The 26449-nt window shown below is 39.1% G+C and overlaps 1 protein-coding gene across 1 annotated transcript in view; it reads left to right on the forward strand.

Moving 5' to 3' along the window:
• afap1 (actin filament associated protein 1) overlaps window positions 1-26449 on the forward strand; it is a 283296-nt gene that overhangs the window by 220183 nt on the left and 36664 nt on the right. The window contains exons 9-12 of the mRNA XM_060832686.1: window positions 9123-9272; window positions 9855-10066; window positions 20970-21115; window positions 24020-24137. Coding sequence (XP_060688669.1) covers window positions 9123-9272; window positions 9855-10066; window positions 20970-21115; window positions 24020-24137 — 626 coding nt within the window. The remainder of the gene's footprint in view (window positions 1-9122; window positions 9273-9854; window positions 10067-20969; window positions 21116-24019; window positions 24138-26449) is intronic.

Below are 26449 nucleotides of genomic sequence, written 5' to 3' on the forward strand. Positions count from 1 at the left end.
CCTTTTCTCTAATCTAGTTCACGTCTACCCTGCATCTGGAAATGTTTTTTCTTCCTTTTATTTATTTGCATTTCTTTCAGTTTTCAATTCTGAAAGTGGCTCCTAATTCAAATTTTTAACCTGCATTTCCCGTACAGATGTAAATTGATCATTGCTGTATTTCCAGCAATTTTTGACTTTTTCAAATTTTTGATATTTGCAGCTTTATTTTATTTGATTAAAAATATTTTAACAATGTCTGGGCTACTAAAGTTTATATTTTTAAAGAAGCATGTTTTGAAAGAGAAGTTACCAACAGCACTGATTTCCCCAATGAAACATGTGTTGAGGGTGGCCAAGATTCCACTTCTAATTATATTTTTTTGTCAGAACAAGATACAGAAATTACCATGCTCCGTGGATTGCCATATGTATCCACTGGGGTAGAGACTGCAAGATTCCGGGCAGCATTTCCAAAATTGGAAACAAAATGCCAAAATTGTTGGTTAAGAAACAAAATAGCAGTTCTAACTCCATATGCTACAGTGTAGGAGGGAACTATTTGACCCATTATGCCTGTGTTGAACTTTGAAATAATTTCATAATTAGTCCTACTTCCCTGCTATTTTATTATAGCTTTTTAAATGATTGATTGGTTATGCTGTTAAAGAATAGCAGTAGCTCAGCGTTGTTTGTTGAGGACCAAGTGGTCCTAAAGAGGCATAGTCATCTGAACATTCAGGTCTATCCTTTGGTGGTTATTATTATGGTATTCTCATACTTGCAATACAAAAGGGCCCAATTTAGTGCATCTCTCTGTTACAAGATTGTCAATTGGCAGTGTCGCCTTCAGTTCCAGTTCCTTGCTGTTCTCTATTTCCTTTTATGGACTTCATTTTCAAACCTTGAATTGACTTGGTAATGATGTTTTTAATATCTGCCATAATAGCTTAAGGCGTTCAATGCCGTCTTTTCTGAGATAAACTTCTAATTTGCTGCTTCAGTCATGATTGTCGCAATCTGGCCTCTTGTTACTGATTCTGCTGGAGATAGAAACTTCAGAAATATCAGGTTGCTTCCAACCTTTCAACCTTCAACCAAAAGAATGAAGATTGGCAACAATCTAACCAATACCACTCACAAGTACTTGAGAAAAAGTTATGCAATAATGGCTACCCTATCCAGAGCCATTATTGCTATGCTTCTGTGCACGATTTTGCCTGATCATCTTCCAGTGAAATTACATTCTGGACTTCCCATCACCTCCTGCAGGCATTGAGCATTTCCTGTGTCTCTGCCGTTGATTGTGTCACGTCATTGACTTTTGGTCAACTTTGGAATCTGGGCTGTAAAATTCCTTATCAGTGCCACGAATATTGGCAAAAATCATTTTGTTTTGAGCTAATTGGTTTTAAAATCCTATGCTGTGGAAATTGTTGCTATTTTGTTTCAAATAGATTTGTTCACTAAATCTGACAAACTTGACCAAATGAAGATATGGGGTAAAAACCTCTTTGTTTCCCTAATTTTTCAATAAGTATGTCTGTTGGACAGAATTTGGATATTTTGCTTTTTGTCTTCAATAGACTGGGGCTTATTCATTGTAAGCTAGAAATTTACCACAGTTTGGAACTACATTGGTTTTTTTTGGCAGCCTTCTATCTTGTAAGACAACAGTGAACTCTATTAAGCATCATCTGCTGGAACTTAGAAGCCCCACTCTAGTGTGGCAGCCCCTGCTACATTTCCTGCAAAGGAAGAAAGTGGACTGAGAAGGTGGAGAGTTCACTGGCCTCTGTTCTCTCTGGGTCCTCTTCTTGGACAGCTGAGTTTTCATTTCTGTTTGTCTCTTGTAATGTTCTTCCAAAAGGTCAAACTCCAGAGGCCATGCCAATCAGCCATTGTCTCCCATTTGTTCGTGTCAAGGTCTGACAGCTTTTATAACTTGCTTGCAAGTGTCCTTGTAGTTGAAGTATGTTTACCCAAGAGGTTATGCTCCAGTGAGCAGTCCACCACACAGAAGGACTTTAGATATTAAGTTTTCATTCATTTGATGAACAAGGCCAATGCAGTACAGACATCACTGGTATAGCAATGAATGAATAACAAGTTTAGCACTGCAGGGGACCCCTGAACTGGTAATTTTATTCTGCGAAGATGTACTAAGGATAAGTCTGAGAACAAGAAGTTTAAAACTGTTCAGCCTTTTCTCCTGCCTACCATATGTTGTCTGTGTCTCACATCTATGGAACTGTGCTGGTAGACTAGCACCTGAGTGTTCTTAGTCAAGTTACTATTGTTCATATTATTTTATTCAGCTTAGACATAACATATTCAGCTTTTGATGCATGCATTGATTTCAGCATCAATTGATGGTGGTAAGAGAATCATAGAATCCCCACAGTGCAGGAAGAGGCCATTCTACCTGACAATTCTGCATGACCCTCCAAAGAGCATTCCAGACCTAGCCCTGCAATTCCCATGGTTAATTCAACTATCCTGCATATCTCTACTCTCTACAGACAACTTAGCATGGCCAATCCACCTAACCTCCACATCTTTGGACTGTGGGAGGAAACTTGAGCATCCTGTAGAAACCCATGCAAGCAGGAAGGAAACATGCAAATGCCACACAGAACAGTCAACCAAGGCTGGAATCTAACCCAGGTCCCTGGCACTATGAGGCAGCAGTGCTCATCACTGAGCCACTGTGTTGATTGTGGAATATAGGTATGTGAAACTGCCAACAACCTCCACTACCATATTTTCAGTGCTGCTATTGGCAGTATTACAACATCCTGGACCTTTACATTTTTCTTCCTCATTTTGGCAATCAAACTAAGTTTTTACAGGTGAGAGAAGGAATTCCATGGTATGAAATGCTAATGTGGTATTATCTGCATAGAGCTAGCCTCCAGTGAGGACTTGGTATGCCTTTGTCTTGGATCTGAGACAGACATGGCTGAGCACGAGTGAATGTTCTTTCATGATGATCAATAGCAAGATCTTGTGATATTGGCTGCAATCACCAAGGTCACCTTTTATTTTTTTTATAGGGTCAGATTCTTTGCATCTCATGTATCCTGGGGAAGTGCCTGAACCCTCCCAGAGACGGACATTTTGCAGATGTTGCAGGAGTGCCAGTCTCCTGTGATTGTTAACTTCAGGCAATATAACGTCAGCAGCTGGACCTTTGCTCATGGCTTTAGTAACCTCCCCTACTATAGGTTCCATACACAGCTGTGCCATGATGGTCAGATTTTCTATGGTGTCTTAGAACCCTCTACAGCCTTGCTTCCTCAACCTTAACTAAGCTTCCTTCTTCCTTCCACATCTCTTGTCATCCAAGGTTCCTTCACCCTACCATCCCTTCCTTACCTCAGTGCGACAGGCCTGTCCAGCACTCTCAGTAAGTGTTCCCTAAACAATCTTCATATTTCTGTCATGAATTTCTCTGAGAATATCTGCTCCCAATTTATGATCCACAGTTCCTGCCTAATAGCATTGTAATTCCCCCTCCCCCAATTAGATACTTTCCCATACCGTCTGCTTCTATCCCTCTCCAAGACTATATTAAAAGTCAGGAGTTGTGATCACTATTCAGCCCATTCAAAGATGCTGTCACACACCTCTGGAGCAGACAGACCCAAACCTTTCGGTCCAGAAGTGAGGACACTGCCACTGCACTTCAGGAGCCCCATAAGTTTCTGTTTGAAGATAGTTCTACTCAACATATTCAGATATGTTATTACATGCCTTTTGGAGCAGGTGTGACTTGAACCTGTGTCTCCTGGCCCAGAGATAGAATCTATGCCACAAGAGTCCTTTATCCTTTGTATATAAGGTACAGTTATTTTGAGATTGTGCCCTCAGGCCCCAGACTCTGTCAGAAGGGGAACCAACCCTTTCCATATCTACCTTGTCAAATCCCCTAAGAATGTTGTATTTTTCAATTAGGTCACCTCTCATCCTTCTGTATTGCATCAAATACTCAATCTCTACCTCAGGAAACAGTCCCTCCATATATGGTATCAGCTAAGTGAACCTTCTCTGGAATTCTTCCAATGCCAGCATATCTTTCCATCGATAAGGGGCTCAAAACTGTTCAGTGTTCAGCTGTGGTCTGACTTGTACCTTAGACAGTTTCAGCAAAGGCTCTCTACTTTTATATTCCATTCTTTTTGAAATAAAAGCCAATATTCAACTTGCCTTCCATATTCACTGGCGAGCTTGAATCTTAGTTTCTTTTGTGATTCATGGATGAGGGGTCCCAGATCCCACTTCTGTAACTTTCTGCAATGTTTCTCCATTTAAAAAAACATTCAGCTCCTCTAATCTTTCTGCCAAACTGCAAAACCGCACAAGAAGCAGGAGAAAGAAATATGCTTCTTCCAAGTCTAACACGCTACTTTTAAACTATGTTATTCTTAATGCCTCCCTCTCCATTCTCTCCCAACCAATTTTGGGTCTGGCCTTATGAAGCAGCCTTCCTCTTCAGCTTGCCTCCTGCATGTCTCTCAGCCTGCCTCCTGCTTGTCTCTCAGGTAAAAACAATGACTGCAGATGCTGGAAGCCAGATTCTGGATTAGTGGTTCTGGAAGAGCACAGCAGTTCAGGCAGCATCCAAGGAGCAGCGAAATCGATGTTTCGGGCAAAAGCTGGCTCTAAGCAGAAAACTGATAGAAAAAGAAATTGAAGGAGCCCTGCAGTTTAAAAGATGCAGGACATTTGAGAAGCGAGTTCTCCCAAGTTTCCTGACCTCAAACCTACCCCACCTCCCACCCACCCCCTACATTGTGCAGAATGTGTTTCCAGGCCAAATTGAATTTCTTTGGTGTTTGTGGGAGAGGTTGTTTATCTTGGCATTACAAATAATGTTTGTAATTTCATGACTAAATGTGAACTGTAAGTGCATGTGTAGTTTGCAATCAATCAATGCAGAGTTTCCTTTTTTTATATATAGGTTAATCTGTGTTCCTATAGATGAGAACAGCTTCTGGCTCTCTCTTTCGGAGTAAGGGATGTGCCCCTCAAAAATAGTAGTTAGACATTTATATGTCATAGTGCTCAGGGCAACAACCAGTTTATTCCTTTGCCATCTTGATGACTCTTCATCTGTTTGGCCCAATGCTGATGTGAGACTTGGCAGTGTCCCAAAACAATACAGATGAAATTTGTTATTTAATGGAGGCTGGTGAGAAGGAGTATAGGTGAATAATGCAGTTGTACAAGTTAATGTCTTTTAAACTCTTTATTACAGAACAATTAAGCAAACTTTCCACTAGATAACCAAAATTTGAAAGATTAAGGGTCAGAATTAGGGTTAGTTTCTGCAACTCTGTCTAAAACTCTGGTTCCTTTTAATTGTAGCTCGGAATACAATTTGGCAAATTGAGATCTTTACGTGACCGTGAGTTGATTATTTAAGAGGTTAGATGAATTTGTCATGCTAAATTGCCAATAGTGTTTGGTGCATTAGTTAGGGGAATGGGTCAGGATGTGTTACTGTTCGGAGGGTCTGTGTGGACTTGTTGGGCCAAATGGCCTGTTTCCATACTGTAAGGAATCTGTGGATGGTGAGTTGATAAGGATGTCTATGGAGCTTCTCACCCAGCATCTAGTTGCTGAGGTGGTGGTAAAGTACCTCTTTTGGGCCAACTTGCACAATTATTTGCCCTCCTCACCACTCCTTAAGGGAGGGAATAATTGCACCCTCTTTCTTTCTGTGCTGCCAGACCTATTTTGTTTCTCATACAGTTTCTGCTTTTTCTCCATTTTGGAGTTTTTGATTGTCAAATTGTCACACACTCCACGACTAAAATATTGCTTTCCTCCCAGAAGTGCTTTTTTTCTGTTAAGGCACTGATCAGTGCTTGAGTGGTTTAATTGGAATAATGGGTCTTTCAAATTAGACGCTGAGACATTTTTGCGCAAATATTTTGGAATTGATAACTGCGGTCCTAAACGTTTGACATTCCTATTGGTTAAGTAGGTTTTTTATTTAGCTAAATGACAGTAAGAGTGTAGTCCAATTCTGGATCAGTTGGTTAAAGTCTCAACCTGAAAGCTGGTTTCAACATGCTCCTGAACTCTGTGTGTTGACATATACTGTAACTGAAGTGATGAAGGATTATAGCATTATCAAAGGTTTTAATCTGCTTTGGTTCAGATTTTAAATCAATATCTCATCTACATTTTCAGTTAGGCATAAAATATTTGAAAGTGATGAGGAAATTTTGTCAGTTTTGCAATTATTATTTGCTCAATCACTGCTGCCTTTCAAAAACATCAACTCTGTTGCTTGCATCATGCCATCACATTCACTTGCATGCTAACAGTGCTTGCATTTCACAATTGCTTGCCATTTAAGAATGCAGCCATTGGAAATCAGAATAAAAATGCTGAAAATGCAATCAGATCAGAAAGTATGAATAAGGTTTTAAAAAACCAGTGCAAAGATTTTAAGTGCATGAAGTTTATCAATAGCAATTCATTGCTTCAGGCACTTTTGAATATCCTAAAGATATGTTTAGATCCTTAATGCATCAGTTTATTACATGCACTTCAATTGAATGCACTTTTTAATTCCTTGTAACAAAATAATCTTCTCTGGATTTTTATATCTCTAAACTGAATTTTATTAGCAGATTTAATTTGAGTCAAATTGAACAATGAAAAATAAAACCAGCTTTATTTGTTCCGTTTAAACCAACATGCTTAATATAAGCAACATTTGATGTGAAGTATTCCACTTATATCATTTATATATGTTTATTAATTGATTGTGAATAAATACGCTACATGATTATATTTTTTGTTGAAAAATTGGAGCACCTGAGAGAAATTTGCATTATTTTAGGAGATTAGAACTATTTGAAGAGTATAAGTTCTAAATTTATATATCCTGTGGTATGTATTAACTTAGCACCTGCTGAAATTGCAATGAAAGTCTCTCATTCTCAACCTCTCCCCTTGCTTGAGGTGTGGTGACCCTTAGGTTAAACCAACCCACCTTCTCACTCTATCTATGTATCTACCTCTCCCTCTCTCTCTCTTTCTCTCCCTCCCTCTCTCTGACTGAGAGCAGTCCTATGGCCTGGTAAGGCAATGACAATCTTGCCTTTACTTCCATTAATTCAGCAGATACTTAATGCTCTTTTGCATCTGCATCGCTGTTGTTTTACATTTAGATCAGTTACATTTTTGCCAAAATAAAATTGCTTTAAGGTTTTTCAGAACAAGTTTTTAAATATTTCCTAAACAGACATTGAGTCGTTCTTGTAGCCTGTGTTTATTTCTGTATCAAAAGGGACATCCACTCTTACACTGTGGGTTTGGGTTCCTCATTTGAAATATGTGTTTCAATGTTGAGCTGACTACCGGTCACAGGTGCTAGAGTACCAAACCCTTTTCAGACACTGAAGATCCAGATTTTCACCATTCAGGTGGGCGGCTTAAGTAGGAAACTTTCAAATGCCTATCCCACTTCCGCTGCTCTCAGCTTTGATGGGGGCTTTAAATTCCCAAAGATTTTCCACTGAATTCCAAACAGTTTCTAAAATAAAACAAATCAACTCTCACAGAAAGCAGTGTACAGCACCTAAATGTATAAAAGTTAATTTGTTGCTCATGCCACATGTAAGTCTACTGATCAGTCTGATAGATAACACTGAAGGTAGCCTTGGCAGTATGCATTAATCAGATCCAGTACATCAGGCTTTCCTCTTTGAGTTAAGTCAGTTGAGTCAAGTTACTAATGTTGTACAAAACTATACAAGAATCCGGGATTCGAGATCTAATTTCCTAGCAACATACATACAACCGAAGCAAAACACACACTGTCAGTATTGAAACCTACAAACGCTGCAGGTTAGAATAGCCGGCAGGAAAAAGATGAGATGGACTTTTGAAGTAATTTTGTGTGTTACGGTGGTGCTATTGCATTCTCAATTTTGTACATGTAGCTAGCTTTGAGTGTAATGTAAAACTGCTTGGATTCACTAAAAGCAGCTGTTCAAAAGACATTTCTTTTATCTGAACTGTAGTAGCTTTAAGTTTAGTATGCAGATGGCAACTCATCCACCTTACAGGGAACCTGCAGCACTTTAATAAAATAAAACTTGCATTTACATAGCACCTCTCACAATATCAACACTTTACAGTTAATAAAATGTGTTTGATGTGTAATCATCTTTGTAACATAAGAAATGAGGCAATCAATTTGTAATGTTACAAATAGGAATGAAGTAAGTTATTATACTGTCTGCTCATGTTGATTAAGGCAGAAATTCTTCAATATGAATCTTTAAATGATTATTCAACTGTGTCCACATTCTGAACAGCTTGTGCAACAGGTTATCAGTCAGAGTGTAAGGTCAGCTCTTTGGAAATGTCTTTTTTTTAAATGTAGATGGTAAGATGAGAGCCCATAAAGACTCTCAAATCATTTGGTATTATAACTGATTTTAATTATAACTAAAATTATAAAATTATAACGAATTTTAATTACAATTTTCACCTACCTCAAGAGTTTGTGATAGACAAGAGATTGAGAATTTTTATACTGGCCATTCAATACAAACTTTAATTGATATACTGTTTCTAAAGTTCATTACAATAGTATGTAACAGTTTTCATGATGAGAAATAGCAGCAAATCCTTAACATCTGCATGCAATAATTATCAAAGATTTTTAACAATATTTTGCCAATATAATAATTTTAATAGAATATATGATAATTCAATAGCTGATCAAGATTAAAAATTAAAACTTCTGGATGAGCAGAAAAGTTTGCTCCAAGCATGTTTGAAACAATCATTATGGATAAGTTTGGACGATAGAGACAGTCACCTTTTGTACATCTCCTTTTGATCATAGCAGCTGAATTGATATTTGTTCATCTTATTGGCAAAGTTATGAATGAACTGATTGATTACAAAATGAAGATTGTGATGAGTCTGTTTCAAGTGAGGGGGAGTAGAACGTACAGCTGTCCAAATTGAAGGATGCCAACCCTATCATAAATTGTGGTGACAAGGATATTGAATAGTTTGGCACAGTCCATAGCTTGAAATGTGAACCACATGTACTATCTTGATAATAATATCCTCCTGCTGCAATCTGAATTTGCTTTATCAAACAGGAAAAGGAAAGAAAAATGCAAAGACTGAGCCAAAAGGGGCTGTGAGCAAGGTCACTGGAAAGAAAATTACCAGGATCATTGGTCTGGGTAAAAAGAAGCCGTCCACGGATGAACAGACCTCCTCTGCTGAGGAAGACATCCCAACCTGTGGTATGTTTTGTACTGCCCTTTGCGGAAAGCAGCTTTGTTGGCTTCAGGGCTTCAAAAACTGGACCTAACATATTTTTATGTTTAAATATTTCCATACATTTTAACAAAATGAATTTATGGACTGTTTTCAACATCATTGGGCTGTCCTGATAATTCAGCAAAGTTTAGGCAACTGATCAGGAGAATCCCTAGAGAAATACAAACCCTGTATGTTCATGGAAATCATTAATATAAATTGCTCACTTTGGCAGAGGAAGGTTGAACTGTTTTATTTTCCATTGTACCTCCCATTGTAAGTGTGCTGTCATTCATAATAGACTGCAGATTTACAATGACCAAGTGCTCCAAATAGATTTGGTCACGTACCAATTATTTAATTTTAAAATGCATGCTATTGATGAACAATATATGCAGTGTTACAGAAAAACTCACACTTAGGAAAGCTTGCTGATAGGGCTCATTTTCATTTGTGGTGTTACAAGAGCTTTGAAAATGAGTGGACTGGAATGGTTGTGTCTGAGTTAAAAGTTGTGTGGTGTGCATAGAGGATGAGCAATCTACCTCCTGCCCTCATTTTTCCAGGCTATCTGAATGTGTTATCTAACAATCGATGGAGGGAACGCTGGTGCAGAGTGAAAGAAAACAAACTAATCCTCCACAAAGATAGAACTGACCTGAAACTTCAGATGGCTTCTATTCCACTACGCGGATGTGAACTCATTCCAGGCCTGGATTCCAAACATCCACTGGCATTCCGTTTGCTTAAGAATGGACAAGAAGTTGCAGTTTTAGAGGTGCAGTATTGCTACATTTATTGAACTGAAAACATTGGTATTGTTTTTCTCAGTGTTCATTATTATTATTTCAATAACAATCAAGCACATTGTGAAAGGTTCTTCTATCCTTGATTTTATGATCATAATAACAACATTTATGTTAAAAGGTAGTATTTATGCATTTTAACATAATGTCCTTAGGTGTAAATTCGTAGCAGCCTTATATAGACAAAATGTGGTGAGTTACTCAAGAAGTATCAGAATTAAAAATCACACAACACCAGATTATAGTCCATCAGGGTTAATTGGAAGCACTAGCTTTTGGACCACTGCTCCTTCATCAGGTAGCTGAAAGAGCAGTGTTCTGAAAGCTAGTGCTTCCAAATCAACCTGTTGGACTATAACCTGGTGTTGTGAGATTTTTAACTTTCTCCACCCCAGTCCAACACCAGCTCCTCCACATCATTAAATATCAGATTTAGATCAAAGACTTATGTTTTAAAGTGTCACTTGAAGTAGAAAGTGAGGTAGAGAGACGAACGGAGGGAATTTGAGAACTTGGGGCCTAGACAACTGAAGGCACAGCTAGCCATGGTGAAGCAGTTATAATCAGAAATGCACAGAAGACAGAATTGGAAGAGTACAGCCATGTTAGGAGTTTGAGACGTGTTGTCAATTAAGACAGGCAACAAAGTCTTAGATGTGATTTGGAGATACCGGTGTTGGACTGGGATGTACAAAGTTAAAAATCACACAACACTAGTTATAGTCCAACAGTTTAAGTGGAAGCACTAACTTTCGGAGCGCTGCTCCCTTGTCACGTAGTTGTGCGGTGCTCTGAAAGCTAGTGCATCCAATTAAACCTGTTGGACTATAACCTGGTGTTGTGTGATTTTTAAAGTTTTAGATGTTTTCACATTTATGGAAGATAACAAACAGGAAACAAACAGCAGTACATTGGAATAGTTGAGTCTAGAGGTAACAAAGATGTGGATGAAAGTTTTAGCAGCAGTTGGGCTGAAACTGGGATGAGGGTGAGCAATGTTCTGGAGTTGGAAATAGGTGGTCTTAGTGATGAACACAAAAATGAGGTCTGAAGCTTACTTCCAGATCAAATGTTGATAGCAAAATTGTAAACAGACTGGCCTAATTTAAGACAGTTGCCAAGGAGAGGAACAGAGTTATTATCTAAGGAATGGAATTTGGAGCGAGGACAAAAAACAATGGCTTCAGTCTTCAGTATTAAATTGGAGGATATTTCTGCTCATCCAGTACTGGATGTCATGTAAGCAATCTGATAATTTTGTAAAGGTGGGCAACTCAAGAGAAGTGGTGGTGAGGTAGAACTGGATACCTCCTATGTACATGCAAAAACGTAAAATTGAGTCTTTGGTTGATGTCACCAAGAGGCAACATTGGGGGATACGAGAAGCAACTGTGCAGGAGCAAAAGAGAAGCCAGTAACCGGATAGAAAAACATGCAACCGCACCCAGACCCACCAAACAACAATCGGAAAAATGGTGTGGTCAACCATATCAGAAGCAGAGGCCCAGTGGAGAGTGATGAATTTTAACCATGTCACACTCACAGAGAATGTCTTTATGACTTTTAAAAGAACTTTTATTGAGGAGATGTGAGATAATAGCAAATATTAATAGAAGGACAACACCCGAAGAGAAGGAAGCATTTACAATATTGACTGTCAGAGGGCCAAAAAAGGGAAATTGAGTGATCAGCAGTTTAGTGAGATTAGGATGGAGGAAGCTGGAAGCAGACTTCATGGGCAAAGTGTGCTCCGAGAGGACATGAGGGGAAATAGGGACTTGAAACAGGAAGGGCATTAAAGGATTGAAGCAATTTTTAAATGAGGAAATGTAGAAGGAAAGCAAACAGATTGTTTGTTAGTTCAGTATTAGTCGCAATATTTAGTACAAAAAATGCAAATTTCACAGAATCAAGCATTAATCTCTTGAATGTCTCATTATATATATATATACTCTGTAATGACATTGCAGTGAAGCCAGTGGTAAGAGAGAGTTTTTTTAATGGATGTTTGACAGGTTTAATATTTTAAATTGATATTTAAATAACAAATACAATAACAAATAGGGTGGCATGGTGGCTCAGTGGTTAGCACTACTGCCTCACAGTACCAGGGTCCCAGGTTCAATTCCAGCCTTGGGTGACTGTCTGTGTGGAGTTTGCACATTCTCCCAGTGTCTGCATGGGTTTCCTCTGGGTGCTCCGGTTTCCTCCACAATCCAAAGATGTAGGTCAGGTGAATTGGCCAAGCTAAATCGCCCATAGTCGGAGGAAAATGGGTCTGGGTGGGTTACTTCTTTTGGAGGGTTGGTGTGGACTGTTTGGGCCGAAGGGCCTGTTTCCACACTGTCTGGAATCTAATCTAATCTAATCTTTGTGACGCACTCCGAAGGATAGGGTGAGACCAGGAAGGAGTCTAGGGAGAGCAAGTAATGTTTCATTGAATCCTAACTGATTCAAGACAAAGTCCCTTATTAAAAAAAAGTTGTGTGCCATTCTGTTAATAGCAAAAGATAAATTTCATTCAGTAGTTCTCATTTTGCCATTTTGAAGGAGTAGGAAAGTTCCACAATTAACGTAATATAACTTCTGAGCTGCTGCTTGTCTGTTTTGAATATTATCAGTGCATATAATGCTTGTGCCGATGAACATCTTGACTTCCAAGTTTGAAAATAAATGCACATTATCTGAGGAACTATTTTAATTGTGTCGTAGCTTTTGGTTACCAAATATGTAATTTTAGCCAAAAGACTGTTATAGTTCACATGGATCTTGCAAGAATGTCACATAAAGAAGGCAATTTACTTAACTGCAATCAAATCATAGTAAGGATATATGTGCTTTAAAGTTAACTGTAATAAAATAATGCTACTATTAGTTATATTACTTCTCCAGATTATTTTCATGAATAAAATTTATTTCATAAAGTTTTATTTCATTATTTTACTAAGTGATGTTTTGTGTTAGAAACATTTTAAAAGACATCTTCATTTTTTGCATTATGTTACTATCTGCTTAATGACAAGCATTGTGTCCACTGACTACTAAACTGGATTTTCAAAATTTTACTGTGCCTTCCACTTCCTGATTTAAATCGTTTTCTGAATGAAACTGTCTCCCAGAAGTGGCCTTATCCTGACTTTGCAATGCTGTGACTGGTTGAACAACTTTCTTTATTACTTACCAACAGAAACAAAGGCGCGATCTTAAAGGGCTATTATATTTAAAATGATTTTGCCTTGTTGGAAAAGACAGCTTTTTAGGGGTTACTGCTGATGTAATCCGAAAATACAATTATGCACAAATCTTTGAAATTGTCATAACTGTGTGTGTTTGTTTTCCCCATGTGCTTGTACATAAATGATGGCATGCTCGCACAGTCAGTACAATAAAACAAATGTTTCAATAATAACAACATGAAACAGTGGAATCATTTTATTCCCATTCAATAAGACCATTAGGGTAAGAACAAACGTAGTTTGAAAAAGATTTTCAGTTAATTTGCCTGTGTGCTAAATATAGAAACCGCCATTTAACGTGAAGAATTGAAGCTTTTGTTCACTGCAAAGCAATTTACGTGAATTATGATGAATGAGTTCAAAATCATGAAACGATGGGACAGAAAAATATACGGCTTCTATCTTCTAGTACTTGATAGGGTCATGACCAAGGAACCACAGATATAAGATTTACAGCAGGCAGTGAGAGAGGTTTCCATCCACAGTGAGCTGTAGAACTCAGGAACTCACTATCCAGACAAGTACTTAAGGCAGAAACTATGGATGGAATATTTCCAGGCTCTGAACGATGTGTTCTGGCTGGAAATTTGAGAGAATCATGTGAAAGGTTGAGCGAGGCCTTTCTCAATATCAAGAATGCAAGTCACGTTTTCCAACTATGCTCTGGTCATTGAGATGAGATTTCACCAGTGAGTAGTGTCAAGACAATTATTGCTCGTCGTCACCCTTGCTAATTACTTAGTTCTACCTCATTAATATGCACTCTCCTATGACATGAAGGTCTGAGCGGGTACCTGGTGACTGAGCTCGCCATTTGCTCCTCTGCGCCTTTTCGTGGATACCTGGCACCAGCAATTCAATGCACACTCCGTAGGTAATGCCACATGTGCCCAAGATTAATAAACACGGCATCTGACACACACCATCCTTACCACACCATCTCTGCTTTTCCACTTTGAGTGCACTTTAAAGCTGCACTTTGGAATGCATCAGCACTTTTCATTGGAATGCTGCTGCAAGGACACTTTGCATGCAGGGACAGGTACCCAGCTCAGGACTGCATCTCAGGCCCACTTGCTCGCTCTCTTACTGCTCATTCTCCCAGCACCTACCTGGATGCTCACAGCATCCCTGCCTTTACCTGGCCTTTTTGAACTTGGCTCCCACAGCCAGAGCTAGCAGGCACGCGATGCCTCTGTCTTGACTTGCCATAGCTGCTGGCAGCCATCAGTCAAGGGTTGGACATCCTACTGTAAGGGGCCATGCTATATCAATCTCACACCTGCACCATGTGTCACCAGTGAGTGGTGAACACTTTGGATCTCATCCAAAAAAGGCTATATCTCAAAGTCTAAGGAGAGTAATCCTCTGTCAAGTCAAAGGAGACACTCTTCAATTAGATGGTCCCAACAGAGTAAGTCAAGGGCAGCCTCCATTTTAATCCAGGTCTGGGCACAGTCACTCAGTTGCTCTGGGTGATCAGGGTCTCCTTTTAAAGCATCAAAAACCAAATGTCAGGCATCCTACTTTCCATCTTGGCTTTCTTGACTCTATTGCTGTTTGCTGTTGAAGTGAAATAAAAGAGGAATTGAGTGAAATGAAAGCGGGTAGTACCATTTTTACTGCTAGTTCAGGTGAGGAGTAGGTGGTGAAGTGTCCCGAGTGAGTGAATAGGCATTGTAGAGGACATGCAGGGTTAGTGATATAGGGAGATTTGAGTGGGCAATGGAAGTGCTGCATGCAATAGTAAGAGCAGTAGAGCACAAGCCTTGATGGGAAGTGTTTGCAGTAATAATGACAGAGTGAATGTGAGATTGTACACAGAAGATGGTGGCACCTATCCTAGAAGAGAAGAGAAGCTCATTGACCTTCCTACACTGGTAGGTGTTACTCCATGCAGCAGAAACTGCATTGACACAAGTGGCAACCTTGGAGCAAACTGGCATGGTCTGGTGTCTTGACCTTCTCTGCTGGTCATGTGGGAAGTGGACATCCCTCCTCTGCACCACCCCATTCGCCAGGACCCAGAACCATACAGGGCAGTTGTAGAATGAAGTGTTTAATTGGATGCTGAATGGCCTTTTAAAGATGGCACCAAGTGACCCAATATCCTGGTAGTGGTGAGTACTTTCAGCTAGGGTGAGTGGGAAACCCAGCCTAGTATTGGACAACAGTGGCACCATAGTTGGGTGGTGGGCAGTTAATGACCTGAGTTTGGGACAATAGCTTGAGAAACTTGCTCGATCTTCTGGAGAAAGACCCTCCAAGGAACGCAACAAAAATGACACTTTGCCAAGATATGGTAAAATCAACGCTATGCCAACTTGATTAGTTTAGCTAGATGGATGACAGGAAATGGGAACAGAAGACTAAAATTCATTGAGGTTGTGAACAGCAAACCATAGTGGTTGGGTCAAATAGCCTATTTTAATGCTTTACAACAGCATGGACCGTGAACTGTGAATTTGTCCAGGTCTTTTCGCTCCCTTTTGTTTTTGAATGTTTAGATTTTTAAAAGTAAGCAGCTGCAAAGCTTTAGTTGTAAACATCAGAGGTCTTTTTTTTACACAACCATTAATGAAAGTTGCAAAATATAAATGTTGCACAGTTATTAGATGAAATAAAGATGCAAGGAATAAAAATTAATACAGATAGAAGATACTTATAAAGATGGAATTCGGGTGAATCTATTATTGCTACAGATATGGCTTACTTAAAGATTTTTCTTTCTAAAAGTGAATGGAATGAAACTTGAAACCAGAATTCAGTAGCTACAATGGCTTTTGTAGTGGAATAGTTGGAGGTTGCTTGCATAGGTACAGCAAGCTTTGAGAAAGAGGGAAAGCGAGGGAGAAAGTTTCTTGTTACTCAACAGATCTGTGGTTATTGTGATCTGCCTGTAGATTGCTTCGACTTGTTGAGCAGAACTATGGTTAATTTATGGAACAAACCTTTTTCTTTTAAGCTGAGATGTATGCTCTCAGATAATGTTGCCTCACACCTACCTGGGGAGATTTTTCACAAAATAGTGCCTCAGAGTCATATACAGAGCAAAACTTAAGGTGCCTGCTATCTCAACACTATCCCATCATACTTCCATAGATGTTGATTAGGTTAGGGTATCTGGTCAGCATGGACAAGTTGGACTGAAGGGTCTGTTTCTGTACTGTACATCTCAATGACTCTATGCTGGAAAAGCCCAGGTCTGGTGTATACCCTGATCACCCTTAGCATTTATTTGAGGTAATTAGCTTTTAATTGACTCATCCATCCATTTGGTTGATTCTCATCAGATTGTGATGACCTAAAATAGGTTGTTCACACAACCAGGGGAACTATAGTCAGTGAATTTTTATTTGCCCACTGGAAATGTTAATTGAATCACTGATGAATCTCTATGAATTATTTTTGAGAAATCCAACCTATCCTGTACCAGTTAAATTCACAAGTGCAGTAATTTGATGAAGTTCTATTGGGACTTGCTGTGTCCAGTTTTAAAATGATCAGAGTAACCTCTTTTTCTGCAATGTTACAGTAATATGGCTGTGATGACTTCTATTTAAATAAAAGATAATGAAAGGTACCTATTTTAGAATAACATGACAACTTTAAAAAAATGGATCTTTCAGTTTCGGTGGTTACACAGAAAGGATAATAAAGATTAGCAAGCTATTACAAATCCAACCCAGCAATTCTTTACATTAGCATTAGTAATTTTAAGCCTTAATGAATGTATCTGTTGATAAGTTAGTTAACATCTAATGTCTGGTATATATCTGGTGTCTGGTGTTTAGTAATTGATTCTGGGCTGTATTAAAAATAAAGACTGGAAATATATAGCCTTCATAAATATTGGGCCATGTTTATTGTTGCACCTTTTAACAATTGGTCGGGTTTAGATTACTCTGGTATCTCTTAGAATTAGCCATATATATCCAGGACGTAGTGCTAGCTATCCAGAAAATAAATCCTCCTGGAATACACCCAATCAGTAAACAAACCTACCAGTGAGGAATGTACACTCTAAATAGCAACAGATAATGTAATTTTCCATTACTGGAAGTTAGGACCAGGTTTATGAAGAAAAGAGAGTGGAGTTAGAGAAAACAGGCAAGAAAATGTCAGTGGTGAATGAAGTATGAATTCGTTATGAAGGAAAAGGAAAGAACTTACAATCACATTCTACCTTTCACAAACTTACAATATCCCAAAGCATTTCATAGTCTCATTCTAGAAGCTCACTGATTTCTGAATTCAGTGCCAGGAGCCTCAGTAACATTTAGTGTACACAAATACTGAATCAGTAACTCGCACAAATATCCTTTGACCACAGATCTTTGATTCAAATTTAACTAAAAGTTACAACACATGGCCTATAATTTTTTTGGTTTCTTCTGTAATGGCCCATATGAATTCCAAAATGTCAAACTGCACCACAGAGATCAAACATAAAATGAATAAGTTCTCCTTTTATTCACAACAACTGAAATATTTACTTTACAACTTGTGCGTGCAGAATTGTAGTTGGAGACTAAAGTGTATGAAACAATATATCATATGCCGTGCTTTCTTTGGCATATGGTTGCAGAGTAAAACAAAAATTCAGAAATGGGTCTCAGTGATGCTTTCACAGGCATTCAAGGAAGTGAGGATATTGTAGTAGGATAATGGACATGCTGCTTTCTAGACTCTTTATAGCCTAGACGTTTTTGTAAATGCTTGCAGACATTCCAAAAGGAAGTTTTATAGATAACAAATATGCACTAAAAGTTTACAAGGAACGAAACAATTCAAATACCTGATCTTGAATTAAGAATGTAGGCCCAGAAATCCTGGTGGGATGGCACTCGTTCGAGCAGCATAGACTGGAGTTGTGCATCAGGATCACTCAAAATCCCAACACTGCTGTCTCCAAGGGATTCGCTTGGAAATCAAAAATTCCCAGTTCCTTTCATCTTGCAACCTCAAAAACCCATTAAAGTCAGAGAATTTGAATATCTCTGGCTCACCTAAGCTTAGTAGTTGACAATGAAACGTTAAAGGTTTACAAACCTACACAAACTTCTGGGTAAATACAAAACCAAACCCAACCACCCCTAACGTCACTCCCCCACCACAGACTTTGATGTCCATGGGCCTAGCAGCATCCACCCCAAGCTCCCTGACACACCACCCTCCTTAGCACCTGCCATCTCTCAACATGACTAAGCCTAAAATATATCCCCTCGATGGGCCGACCTAACCCAGTCTGACTCAACACAGCAGTTTACCTTGATATGCCCCAACCCAATCCTGCTGGAACCAATCAAACTGCTAGACATGATGCCCCAATGCCCACTAACAGCCTACCTCCCTGACCCACCGTGCTCCATGTTTATCCCTCCATCACTCACCTTGTGTCTACCCTCTCCTTCACTATCTGCTTCCCCTCAACAGTCCCTATCCCCTCATATGCTTGTGCTATTCACAAAAGCTTTCAAAGTGTCTGTTGAAAGTTTAAATGTTCAAAATTGACAATGATCTTCTCCACTTTTGGATTTGTGAATTCCTGGACACGTTTGCATTCGGAAACCCCTGTCCAGGAATACTCAGGCCAGAAGTCATCAAAAAGTAAGAGTATGAATATTTTAATTTAACTGAATATCCTAGGCCAATGATCTTCATTCTTTTCGTATAATTTGTGGTCAAAGAGTAAAATACAGCCCCTCAATCTCAGTGGTTACATTCATGTACAAGAATTATTGTAACAAAATTATATAGAGGCATTTTAAAGGGCATTCAGAAATGGCCTTAACTAGAAATCTAAACTAGCCGAATGAGACAGTTTTGGTGTTATATGGATTTAAATCTTTGTGAAATTAAGTATAGTAGGAAAGAATTTGTGTTTTGTATAAAAGTTTTCATATTTTCAAATCATCCTAAACTACGTCACATTCAATGGATTACTTTTGAAGTATAGGACTAATTTTTATATTTTGGCTAAGAGTCATTTTCATTGGGTTTCTTGGAGGCCTTCTCCCCACAAGGCCGAGTCGGTTTCTTCACCCTATTATCACAAACCTGCCTCATTACCTACCTACCGTGTTTCTGTAGAACCCCGCTCATCCAGTGCTAGGTTGATTCTCACACAGAGATTCTCACCACTGACAGGATATCTGGGCTCCCTGGGGCCAGGGCTAGTGCCATTTTGAAAAGGCTGTTGTGCATCTGATCAAATGCTATTACTGGAGCTGTTCTGCAGTTTGTGATGTCTGCCCTGAATGTGGCAACAAAGGGGAAGTTGGTAAGTTGGTTCCCTGCTTTGCAGGCAGGGACCTGGATGTGGTGCAGGGGTAGACCATCATCTTCTCCCTCCCGTCCCGCCGCCAGGACAGCCAGGGGAGGCCATGACATGCTCCCTGCCAGTTGGTCCAAGGTGTCCAGTAAGGTCAATGCAGTCTTAGCAACTGCTGAAGGAACACCCAGCAATGGGAGAGAAAGTTTGGTATCCCTTGCTGCACACTGGAAGTGTTTGGTTGGGACAGTGTAGAGGTTGAAGAAAATATGGACTGCAGATGCTAGAGTCACAGTCGAAAAGTGTGGCACTGGTAAAGCGCAGCAGGGCAGGCAGCATATAAGGACAGGAGAGCAGACGTTTCGGGCATAAGCCCTTCATCAGGAATGCTGTCCCATTTGACTGCATTTGGCCCATATCCCTCTGAGGGAGGGATTATGTCCAAAACATCAACTCTGCTGCTTCTCGGATGCTGCCTGACCTGCTGTGCTTTTCCAACTCCACACATTTTGACAGTGTAGAAGTAGCCCCTTTCTACATAGCAAAGTTCCATCAATACAATGAGCTAAATAACATTATTTCATTAATGTTTATAAAGAGCACCAGGAAATTCCTCCTATTCCTCTTCAACCAAAGCTGTGAGGTCCTTTGGGCATACCTGAATGGAAAGATTGACCCTAGTAAAAGATAACACTTCATAAAACATATGATACTGAATTGAAAATCAGCATAGATTGTGTGCTCAAATCCAGTATTGGAAATGAGTAGGCTAAAGTCTTGAATAAGTTATTTGGGCAGTCGTTTATGTTTCAATTAATAGTTCTTTAATCCACCTTAAGGAACTGAAAGCCAGTAGGTGACTATATATTCATAACTACTAAAGTTGAAAGACATGTTTTATTAATGAACAAGAGAGCTATTGAATTTACTTCCGGGACAGTGAGAGAAAGTAACCTCCCACCATCATGGTGTTCTGTAATGGAAGCATGGGAGGCTGACTGGAAGCACATGGAGTCATTGAGGTGTATAGCATGGAAACAGTCCCTTCAGCCCGACTCGCCCATGCCTGCCAGGTTTTCTAAACTGAAGTCGTCCCATTTGCCTGCATTTAGCCCATATTCCTCTAAACCTTTCCTATCCATGTACCTGTCCATGGCCAGTAAACCAGTCTAGGTTGTAATGCCAAACAGTACTCTTAAGGTATTGAAAAGACAAAGTCAGCATAATCAATCTGTGAATGCATTTTATTATTTGTGTATTATATGTATCAAAATTGTGTCTTCTTTGCCAAGTAAAGTGGTTTTCATTGCTCACACAGCTTTACTGATAAGCCACAGCTAAATGTTCAATCTTTTGTTTGTGCAGACCTCTTCAGGAGAGGAGCTGGGAAGGTGGCTCGGTGTTTTATTATCTGAAACTGGTTCTTCCACAGACCCAGCAGCCCTACACTATGATTATATTGATGTGGAAACAACTTCAAGTGTTATACAGACTGCAAAACAGTGTTTCAAGTAAGAATTTATCTTCATCATAAATAACTGACTTTTGATAAATTTAAAAAATGGGAATATGGTTTTTCTTTGTACATTTGGATAGAATTTTTTTGTTGAAATTATTTGGGTACTCCATTTTTCGTATTTTCAAGACATTGCACTGAAATAGATATTTTAAGATATTTATGTGAACATGTGTTAATTGTACAGAATGGTGGTAGGAGTTTAAAACACTTGTAGCAAATAGTCAATGGTGTTATTGATTACCTTTTAGAGAGAGAGGGAACATCAGAGATTTCAGAATGATACTGGGGATTAATTGTTTCAGTCAAGTGATGAGATCAGATTGTTCTTCTTAGAGGGAGATATAACTGAAGCAGGAGGGCAGAGATTTACAATACATCTTTTGCGATGTTGTTATGGTCTGTATGAAATGTACATTTGGGAAATTTGGCCAATTGGATAGAAAACTGGCTAACCGGTCGAAGTCAGAGAGTGGTGGTAGATGGTAAATATTCAGCCTGGAGCCCAGTTACAAGTGGAGTTCCGCAGGGATCAGTTCTGGGTCCTCTGCTGTTTGTAATTTTTATTAATGACTTGGATGAGGGAGTCGAAGGGTGGGTCAGTAAATTTGCAGATGATACGAAAATTGGTGGAGTTGTGGACAGTGAGGAGGGCTGTTGTCGGCTGCAAAGAGACTTAGATATGATGCAGAGCTGGGCTGAGGAGTGGCAGATGGAGTTCAACCCTGCCAAGTGTGAGGTTGTCCATTTTGGAAGAACAAATAAGAATGCGGAATACAGGGTTAACGGTAGGGTTCTTAATCAGGTGGAGGAACAGAGGGATCTTGGGGTCTAGGTACATAGATCTTTGAAAGTTGCCACTCAGGTGGATAGAGCTTGTAAGAAGGCCTATGGTGTATTAGCGTTCATTAGCAGAGGGATTGAATTCAAGAGTCGTGAAGTGATGTTGCAGCTGTACAGGACTTTGGTTAGGCCACATTTGGAGTACTGTGTGCAGTTCTGGTCGCCTCACTTTAGGAAAGATGTGGAAGCTTTGGAGAGGGTGCAGAGAAGATTTACCAGGATGTTGCCTGGAATGGAGACTAGGTCGTACGAGGATAGGTTGAGAGTTCTCGGCCTTTTCTCGTTGGAACGGCGAAGGATGAGGGGTGACTTGATAGAGGTTTATAAGATGATCAGAGGAATATATAGAGTAGACAGTCAGAAACATTTTCCCCGGGTAGAACAGAGTGTTACAAGGGGACATAAATTTAAGGTGAAGGGTGGAAGGTATAGGGGAGATGTCAGGGGTGGGTTCTTTACCCAGATAGTGATGGGGGCATGGAATGCGCTGCCTGTGGGAGTGGTAGAGTCAGAATCATTGGCGACCTTTAAGCGGCAATTGGATAGGTACATGGATGGGTGCTTAATCTAGGATAGATGTTCGGCACAACATCGTGGGCCGAAGGGCCTGTTCTGTGCTGTATTGTTCTATGTTCTATGTTCTACTGCCCAAATAGATGGTTGAAACTGATTCAGTCATAGGTTTTAGAAAGAAATTGGCTAGTTGAAAAGGGAAAAAATGTTGTCAGGCTATACAATAAAAGTGGGAGACTGGGACTAATTGAATAGCTCCTGCAAAGATCTGCGACAAGCACAATGAGTCTCTGGCTTCCTTTTTCTATACCATTCTATAGAATCTTCTAAGCATTGCAATCCATTAGTTATAAATTATTTATACACAAGCAAGTACAGAATACAGGATAGTTGTCAGCAAAGCAAAAATGCTGTTTGAATTTAAGACTTAACTGATTAAGTAAAAGCTGATATTTTTCTTTTATACATTACACCAGGAGTGCCCAACCTAGAGCCTGCAGGCCAGAGCACTTCACCTGTCTGCTTTACTGGTCTTTCCCATTATAGCTTTTACAATTGTATGAAATTTTCCAGGATATATTTTTGTGCCATGTGTAAGATTATGCTTTGGTCTATATGGTCCTTCAGTGCATCCAGTTTGGGTATCCCTGTGTTACATTATGCACCAAGGAATTGTAAAGTACTGTATACAGTGAGTAACATATTGGCTGCATATATATATTACAGCCAATACATTACTCACTGTATGTAGAACATGCATATTAAGCTTAACAGTGCTATATTACACACTGGACCAGAAATCTACCACATCACTGTGCAATCAGATGTTGGCTTCCATCTTTGATTCTTCATGTAAAGAGTTCTCAATTCAACAACACCACTGGGAGCAGAGATAAAAATCTTCATAGATAAAAGATATGGATTGCAATTATCCCACTTTCATCCAAGCTCAGTTCACAGAAAAATTAGTAGAACAGTGAAGGAAAGTCACTTATCTCCCTTCTCAGTGGACCAATATGTCAATGCCATTTTATTTTTTATTTTCATGCTTGTTGGTCAGGTGCTTACATCTTTAGAAATACATCCCAAATGCCCATAGAATAAGGCAGTACATTTAGCAGAGGGTGTCCACTTTGAGATTTCAAGACGTCTCCCATTTTAATTTTCAGACTGACTCATTTGCTTAGTTTATAAAGAATATGGAGCAGAAAGAAAAATCTAAATCTGTGGTGTACCCCACTTGCATCAGCTGAGAGACAGTCCTGTAATATTTCATATCATGAAATATGTTACCATTTATCATTCTTTGACAAGACCCATTCTCGTCCTATGTCCCCTACCTTGGACACTGACCAAACCTTCATGGAAACTGGCAGGGGAAACCAAAATCCAAGCTACTTAAGCTCCAATTTAATTTCAGGCCTTCCTGTCATACTCCCTATGGTGGGATTATTATGAAAGGTCCATTTGTTTTTACCAGAACATGCATGATATAGATATTCATCACCTGCCAACATCCGCCATCATTTTTTTTCTTTTTCAGCTTATTACACAGACGGTCGATATCTCCAAATAGATATGGTGGCAACATGCCAAATGGATATTCATGTCCACGTGGAATTTCTCTTCATTATGATGATGTACCTTGCCTAAACGGAACAGTAAGACATTTTAGTTAACCGTCGGTCTTGTACAAAGTTAAAACCACTGAATGCATAAAAGTGAGTTGTAAGTTCAACAACGCATCTCAACTGTGCTTTTCTTAGATCCAGGTGACAATGTAGACATTTTTAAATACACAAATGCAGCTTTTTTTTTGTCCTTCGCAAAAAAGTTTAACTTACCATGAAGTTAGCAGAGCTTAAAGTAAGTTGATGGAGAAGAAGTCTTACAGTTTGGTTTATGTAAGAATCTATATAGCCCTTGCATTGTAAGAATTAAACCACAACAAGAATGCTTTATGCAAAACTATGATTTCAGTCTTAAATTAATTCAGTTTCCAAATAGAAAGTATGGTTTGCCTTGGAATAACTACAGAAACCATTATGTCAATAAGGAGTTAATTACAGGAACCGAGAGCAAATTTGGTTAATTATAAATACAGGCTAATTAGTTATTGCCAACACGCTGGTCATCTGGTTAAATAAGTGAATGTGCTGAATTCCACCCCTGCCCTCCACCCCCCCCCCCCCAAAAAAACTGGAAAGTCTAATATGCCAAGAGCAATGGTTGTTAAAATGTTTGAGAGCATGAAACGCTTTTGACTGTACTGTTGTGTATTGAAATCTTTCTGAATAATTTATTATCCAGAGCCTTGTAGTACAGCACTTCTCTCAATCCAATTTGAACTGACGTTTGTGGAGTATTTTAAGCAATACTGATAATGTGATCATTCTCTAATATTTTATGCTCCAGTTATGCTCAGACATGGCAACTAGCATTCAGAATCTGTTTTTGATGATGTGATAAAACTTGGGTGTTTTTAATGCAATAGTCTGAACTACATCTTTTATTTTATGCCTATTAATGGAAACAGCAGGAAAAACATTCTTTCAACATTTTGTTCCATGAATGTGTAGTCTTCCTCACTGCCCTGATCTTTTGACATCCAAAGCTATCTAAAAAATATTGTTTGAGTCTAATGGATCTATATGTAATACTACTCTGTGCTGAGTCAAATGGTGCTTTAAATTTGCATTTCTGGTGCCCAAATAATATGATCATAAAAGTTGCTTTTCAGGGCATTATTCAAGGCATGAACAGCAGAAGAAAGTTGTATAAATTATCCTAATAGTAAGAAATAGGATGGAGTAGGAATATGAGCTGTGTTCCTTTACCATTTAATATGTTGGCTTTTGCCAAATTGTAGGCATGTAGTCTGCATGTCATTGCTTCTAACAGCTGAAGCTTGTTCTATGTTGTATATCACAGGAACAGGAGGTTTTCACTACTAACGCTAGCACGCTCTGGTATGAGGAAGCTCATGGTGACAGCACTGACCTGTATGACAACGTTCCACCACCAAAACCAATTGCCCGCAAATCGCAACAACTTGGGGTCCAGAGTAGGCTTTCTACTGAGAAACTATCTTCTAAAAATAACAAAACTCTTGCCTCTTCACCTCTGTCTTCTTCGCGGTCTATGACTAATAAAACTAACACCTCTGCTGCAGAAAAGGGGCCAGTCAAAACAGCCTCACAGGTACTTTTGCAATCCACCAAATGTATGCTTGCTTTATCCTTTATGATGTGGCATTTTTATGTGTATGCATTTAAAAAAAAACAAGTTGGTGCCCTTTTCCAGGCAGAGTCAGTATTGACTACCCCAGTTTCGAAGTAGGCATTTTCAGCCTGACCGTACTAAAAACATTAGGGATGAATTTCAAAGAGTGTCATTTTGCTTGTTTACCACAACTTAGTCTAAAGAGCTGTGCAATCCCCAGAAGAATAGTCTCAAGGACAATTATATTGGCCATCTGGTGTACGTGACTCTTGCACTGAAGTTACAGCAGACAAATGGAGAACTTCTCACAGAAATTCATTCCCTATCTGTACATTTGTATTTTAGATGTTGAGAAAATGGTTTGGAATAGCATTTACTTTAGTTTTTTAAAAAAACTGCTACTTAAAGTGATTCAGATTTATCGCCCTGGGGACTTTACGGTTGTTTCCAGTATGAGGCAACTACTTTGAATAATCTCTAGTTACATGGTATGTTGCCATATGTCATCTTGTGAATTGGAAATTGATTCAATTCATCACAGAATGCTTTTCTGAAGTAAAACTAGAGCAAGACAGCCATCTGCTGGATTCCTACTGAAACTGCAACGATGTCTACCATTCATTTTCCATATATCAACAAGAGATTTTCTGTCAACCATAGGAAAACTCAATCACGTGGGACATTCTCCTTTTTAAGACTTTCATGCATTGAATGTCATTCCTGATTATATGATTGTTCGCTATGCAGTTTA

This window comes from Hemiscyllium ocellatum, chromosome 1, assembly GCF_020745735.1.
Source record: "Hemiscyllium ocellatum isolate sHemOce1 chromosome 1, sHemOce1.pat.X.cur, whole genome shotgun sequence".
Taxonomy (NCBI): domain Eukaryota; kingdom Metazoa; phylum Chordata; class Chondrichthyes; order Orectolobiformes; family Hemiscylliidae; genus Hemiscyllium; species Hemiscyllium ocellatum.